This window comes from Mobula birostris, chromosome 8 (genome assembly GCF_030028105.1).
Source record: "Mobula birostris isolate sMobBir1 chromosome 8, sMobBir1.hap1, whole genome shotgun sequence".
Taxonomy (NCBI): domain Eukaryota; kingdom Metazoa; phylum Chordata; class Chondrichthyes; order Myliobatiformes; family Myliobatidae; genus Mobula; species Mobula birostris.
This window is the reverse complement of record NC_092377.1, coordinates 13,552,458-13,558,775: the sequence shown is the minus strand read 5'-3', so window position 1 is coordinate 13,558,775 and position 6,318 is coordinate 13,552,458. Positions and strand designations below refer to the sequence as shown.

The following is a 6,318-nucleotide window of genomic DNA, read 5'->3' as shown; positions in this document are numbered from 1 at the left end:
AAACTCTAATAGATTGGTTAAGTGTGACCTACCATGCACAAAGCCATGTTGACTCTCCCTAATAAGTCCCTGTCTCTCCAAATACTTGTAGATCCTATCTCTTAGTACTCCTTCCAATAATTTACCTACTACCAACATCAAATTTACCGGCCTATAATTTCCCAGATTACACTTAGAGCCTTTTTTAAATAACGGAACAACATGAGCTATCCTCCAATCCTCCGGCACCTCACCCGTAGATACCAACATTTTAAATATATCTGCCAGGGCCCTTGCAATTTCAACACTAGTCTCCTTCAAGGTCTGAGGGAATACCCTGTCAGGTCCTGGGGATTTATCTACTCTAATTTGCCTCAAGATAGCAAGCACCTCCTCCTCCTCAATCTGTATAGGTTCCATGACCTCACTACTTGTTTGCCTTATTTCCATTGACACCATGCTAGTTTCCTTAGTAAACACAGATGCAAAAAAAAACCATTTAAGATCTCCCCCATTTCTTTTGGTTCCATACTTAGCCGACCACTCTGATCTTCAAGAGGACCAATTTTATCCCTTACTATCCTTTTGCTCTTAATATACCTGTAGAAGCTCTTTGGATTATCCTTCATCTTGACTGCCAAGGCAACCTCATGTCTTGTTGTAGCCCTCCTGATTTCTTTCATAAGTTTTTTTTTTGCACTTTTTATACTCCTCAAACACCTTGTTTGTACCCTGTTTCCTATACATGTCATACACCTCTCTCTTCTTATCAGAGTTCCAATATCCCTTGAGAATCAAGGTTCCTTATTCTTATTCACTTTGCCTTTAATCCTGACAGGAACATACAAACTTTTTATAACTTATGCTTCAATTACGCTTTTGTGAATGGCGCGTCTCAAATCCGATGTGTCTGTGACACCCACATCAGCCCCGAACAGATTTGTGAAATTAACTGGGGAACTGAACAGAAACGTAGGGAGGCTGGGTGTAGTTGATCAAACAGTCAGAGATTGCAAACGATCTTGGTCTCCTGGTTAAACTAAAAATATAGCCCACGTAAGGAGGAGATGAAACCTACCCTAAACTAGGGATCAGGACTGTGAGAAGCGCTGGTCTCGGGGCCTTTACAGTTATCGAGATGAGAATCTACAAATAACACTCGATAATCTGCAGAAACGCAAACACGAGGAAATCTGCAGATGCTGGAATTTAAAACAACACACATCAAAGTTGCTGGGGAACGCAGCAGGCCAGGCAGCATCTCTAGGAAGAGGTACAGTCGACGTTTCGGGCCGAGACCCTTCGTCAGGACTAACTGAAAGAAGAGCTAGTAAGAGAGAAAGGTCGGCAGAAAGAAAAGCTTGCGCTAGGTGCTGCGTACCGGGTCAACAGTTCGCGCTGTGAATGTGCCAGTTGTGAACATCGAGTCAGAGAGTGTTTAAAGGACCGGACGGCTCAGAGTGGAGTCACTGTGTTTGTGAGTCCGATCACGTTGCTAGATTTTTCAGCCCCTCCTATGGAAAATGAAATATTTCCCCGTCACAGGATGCACTCGCTTCCCAGCTCAATCCTGAAGTAGGAATTAACCGCAGAGTTTTAGTTGGTTGCAATATTTCTGTCGAGGAACAGCGAACATGTCGACGATCGCAGTAGAAAACGAAGTCTGGGCAGCAGTGAAACTGGTTTATATGGAAACTGCTGCTTTTAAATCGGACCAAACTTCCTTTACAGCAAGTAATCTTACCTCGGGTACAGACAGAGAGCGGTGTGGGTCTCAGGGGTGACCTATTTTAATTGAAATCGGAGAGTTTTTGAGGAGAGAGAAACACAGAGAGATGGGGCAGCCAAGAGCTGACATCAGAATGTCTCCGCCCCGTCCGCTCGCTGCCTTTAAATTGCTCTGCGCGGTCGCTTCTCGCTTCATTTCTCACCCAGTTCTGAGACCGAGAGGGAGTTTGTACAGAGTCGTCGACATGACCGAGACTGCAGCCGCCGAATCAGCTCCTCCAGCCGCGCCCGCCGCCGCAACCAAAGCTCTCAAGAAGAAGAAGGCGGCCGCCCGCACCAAGCTAGCCGGCCCTAGGCTAGGCGAACAAATCGACAAAATTGTGGCGGATTGCCGCAATCGCCGAGGGGTGTCCGTCATCGCGATAAAGAAGGAGTTAGCCGCCAACGGCGTCAACGTGGAGAAGTTCAATCGCCAGATCAAGATGGTCATAAAGAAGAAATTGGAAAGCGGCTCCCTGGTTCACACTAAGGGCGCGGGTGTCTCCGGCTCCTTGAAGGCCGCTAAGAAAGAGAGCACCGCCAAAAAAGCGAAGAAACCAGCGGCCAAAATTCAGGCCAAGAAATCTGCGGCCAAGAAAACAGTGGCTAAGAAATCTCCCACTAAAAAACAAGGCGTTAAGAAACTAACGCCTAAAAAAGCGGTAGCTAAGAAACCAGCGGCTAAAAAAGCGGCCGCGAAGAAACCAGCGACCAAGAAGGCTGCGCAGAAGCCCAAGAGCCCCAAGAAAATGACTGCCGCGAAGGCGGCCAAAAAGTCTTCAAATGCCAAGCCGAAGGCGAAATCTATGAAGACCAAGCAAAAAGCAGCTAAAAAGTAAAAAGGAAAATGCAACTTCTAATGACCTAAAACCAACGGCTCTTCTAAGAGCCACTCACATCTCCCAGGAGAGAGCTGACTGAAATCAGGTGATTCCTGTCCCGGAGCTGGGTTCAGATGGCGATGCGAAATCATGGATCCCCAGCACACCTGACATTAACAATCGCTTCCCTAGTATCAAAGCTGCATGGCGTGTCCGGGCCGAGGCTCACTTGGAACGTGTTCGGCCTCAGGTTCCGTTCAAAGATCGTTTCTTTCTCATAAAATACCAGGATATCGTCTGTGAGCCGGCAACACTAGAGGGGAATCCCCGCCTCACAGCCAGAAAACCAACATAAAACGTTCCACAATTAAACAGGTTATAGTGACTAAAATTCTCAAGAGGAGTGGGGTCGGGACATCACTATCTAGTATGGTGGGGGTGGGAGGGGCTACTACACAGGACCGAAAGAAGCTGCTGAAAGCTGTAAATTTAGGCAACTCCATCTTGGGTGTGAGCCTACAAAGTACCCAGGATATCTTTGGGGAGCGGTGTCTCAGAAAGGCAGCGTCCATTACAGTATTAAGGACCTCCGGCACCCAGGGCATATCCTTTTCTCACTGTTACCATCAGGTAGGAGGTACAGAAGCCTGAAGACACAGTCAGCGATTCAGGAACAGCTGAATGGACCCTTGGACTTTTTAAATATATAGTATTTCTATTTTTTGCGGGATTTTTAATCTATTCAATATAAGTTTATTGTATAAAGTATACTGAATAAGTTACTTTATTATTTTTTAAATTTTGTTCTAGATTATGTATTGCATTGAACTGCAGCTAAATTAAACAAATTTCACGTCACATGCCGGGGATAATAAATCTGATTCTGAGGTCTCTGGCTGTGTGTAAAAGGAGACCGCGGCAGTCGGTTGTCATTTCGCAGTGACTTGGAGCGGGAAGAGATAAAGAATTTAATTATTGATTTTAGTTAATGTTTTGTAGATATATTTTGTATTTCAGTCCAGGGAGGATTCATGTGATCATTTCGTGGTTCTGTTTTCCCTCTCAAACTTTAAATACCTGCAGAAGATTAAAATCTCAATTCTCTCCGCCTGTCGGGCGGATTCCGTTTTCCGGTAGGACGGAATTCACTCACACAGTGAAGCTAGACGCATATTCTGATTCAGCTAATTGAAGGAAGTAAAATCGACGTGAAATTTAATAATTCGGGTTAGAAACTAGACCCGGTTGTTCTTGAAATTGGCGGGCGATTTGAAATTGAACCCCCTGCAGTGAGATTGGCTGAATTCTGACTCTCAGGCTCCAGTTTCCATATTTGGTCACAGGTAACATTCCCCACCATCCCCCAGCTTTCAAACGGATGGAAGAAAAACAGCCAATCGCAGCACTGGGATCCGATAATGGACATCTTTCCCACCAATCAGAGGATGCGGGCGGCCCTTCTCAACCCTTTTAAAAGGCGGTCCCGCGTTCTGCTCCGACGCTCCTATTTGGGACTGCTAACAGGTTTCTGAAGTGGAATGGCTCGGACCAAGCAGACGGCGCGCAAGTCGACCGGAGGGAAAGCTCCTCGCAAGCAGCTGGCGACCAAAGCGGCGCGGAAGAGCGCTCCAGCCACCGGCGGAGTGAAAAAGCCCCATCGCTACCGGCCCGGCACCGTGGCTCTGCGGGAGATCCGGCGCTACCAGAAATCCACCGAGCTGCTCATCCGCAAACTTCCGTTCCAACGCCTGGTGCGGGAGATCGCTCAGGACTTCAAGACCGATCTGCGCTTCCAAAGTTCAGCTGTCATGGCCCTGCAGGAGGCCAGTGAAGCTTACCTGGTGGGGCTGTTCGAGGACACCAACCTGTGCGCCATCCACGCCAAGCGAGTCACCATCATGCCCAAAGACATCCAGCTGGCTCGGCGCATCCGTGGGGAGCGCGCCTAAACCCGACCTCGGCACAAAGCACAACAAAAAGGCTCTTTTAAGAGCCACTAACTAGGCAGATAAAGGGCTGTCTCATTCTATTTACTCACATTCCCCTCAGTTGGTTGTGTTTACCGAGAGATCTCTGAATTGCTTACAAACTACAAACGGTTGACCCCGAGAATCGGCCATTATATACCCCTCAGGGCATCTCTGTCCCACACCTTGCCTTACAGCTGGCTGCTGCGGGTGAGGTTTCCCGATATTTGTGGTTGTTACTGTTAAGAAAATCGGATTTTCATAAATTCAAGCAACACACAAAATGCTGGAGGAACTCAGCAGGCCAGGAGCATCTATGGGAGAGTTCTGATGGAAGGTTTCGGCCTGAAATGTCGACTGTTCACTCCTTTCTCTAGATGCGGCCTGGCTTACTGAGTTCCTTCAGTATTTTGTGTCTGATGCTTTAATAAACGCAGTCTTCCATTTAGTAACTATTCGAATCCATGGTAGGTTCACGGAGACACAACAGTTTGCAGCTGCAGGTATTACGTCCTTTCACATACAGTATTAACTATTTTTTTTCTCTCCTTATTTCTCTTTAGACCGCAGAGAGAACAGTGCATTTACAGCTGATTAAATTTATACAAATCAGCCGCGAATACAGCCTGAATCGGCTTTTGGAAGCGTTAATGACCAGGAACATTCAAACGTGATCTAAATAAAACTTGGCCTGTTACTGTAAAATAAATATTGAGCAAATTAACGAGTCACCGTATGTTTTCGCTGACTACGGAACAATAGCCAACTTTTTCGGCGGGCTTTTCAAATTTTCGTCATCCGGGGAACTAACTGACAGTTTCTTTCCGCGCTTTTCTTGCTGCCCTCTGTTCATTGGTGAATAAGGTAGCTCTCTCATGGGGTTAGTGCGCTCGCCACAAGGGTTGGAATTTAATCTCCAGACAGTAACGTAGCAACCGCACTTTTCATGATCCGGTGCCGCCCAGTCGGTGTTGCTCGTATTTCCAACGTCTGCAGATTTTCTCTGGTTTGTGTTCTCAGCGGTTTTCAGTCCCGTGGCGTAATTGGCATAAAGTTACTTCGTCCATCCGCTTGTTTTAAATTTAATTGCACATTTGGGAAATAAAGAGTTAACATTTCGGGTCAGTGACACCAGATCTGCTCTTTCCGTGAGGCGGTGGGTGGGTCGGGTCTGAGAAGAGTCTTTGATTTAAACCTTCACTGGTCACAGGTAAGCTGTCAGCTGACTGGTGGACAGCATTTGTGGGATCTTCATTCCAGAACCATAATAGGGACAAGACAGAATTAAAAGTCAGCAATTTTCAAATTATAGTGGGGAAATTGCTATAAAGATAATTTGTACTTGGAATGGGAGGGATGGATCAGTGATGGTCAGTACAGAGAGACCCAACTGACTAATTTAATTGAGATCATTATTTGAAGAGATTACCAAATAGATTGATAAGGGCAGTGTGGGTGATGTGGTTCAGATGGAATTCAGTAAGATTCACATAGAAGACTGATCCAAAATGTTAATGCCACAGAACCCAAAACATGGCTTGGTAACAAGAGACAGAGTTGTTCAGTAATATAGAACAGAAACAGGCCCTTTGGCCTATCTCCTCCTTGCAGGCCAAAACTCCCATCTAACCTAGTCCCATTTCCCATTGCCTGAATTTGACCCATATCCCAAATCTTTCCTATGTACTTTTCCAAAATCATTTAAATGCTTTTATTGTGTCTGCCTCAACCATTTTCTCTGGCAGCTTGTTCCATGTGTCTGTGTCAGTAAGCTGTTCTTGAGG

General features: G+C 46.2%; 2 protein-coding genes across 4 annotated transcripts; both read left to right on the top strand.

The window, feature by feature from the left end:
- Positions 1-1,652: 1,652 nt before the first annotated feature.
- LOC140201149 (uncharacterized) lies at positions 1,653-5,638 on the top strand. 3 transcript variants are annotated; one of them, XM_072264796.1, is made up of 2 exons: positions 1,653-2,581; positions 5,098-5,638. In XM_072264796.1, exons 1-2 carry the CDS (start codon positions 1,815-1,817, stop codon positions 5,126-5,128), a joined length of 798 nt encoding a protein of 265 aa, XP_072120897.1. In that variant the 5' UTR covers positions 1,653-1,814; the 3' UTR covers positions 5,129-5,638. The 3 variants fall into 3 exon arrangements, with proteins under 3 accessions (XP_072120897.1, XP_072120898.1, XP_072120899.1); XM_072264797.1 differs by having other exon boundaries at positions 1,653-3,197; XM_072264798.1 differs by having other exon boundaries at positions 1,653-2,942; positions 5,098-5,148.
- LOC140201150 (histone H3) lies at positions 3,195-5,083 on the top strand. Its single transcript, XM_072264799.1, has one exon. The coding sequence runs from the start codon at positions 4,106-4,108 to the stop codon at positions 4,514-4,516; it is 411 nt and encodes a 136-aa protein (XP_072120900.1). The 5' UTR covers positions 3,195-4,105; the 3' UTR covers positions 4,517-5,083.
- Positions 5,639-6,318: the final 680 nt, after the last annotated feature.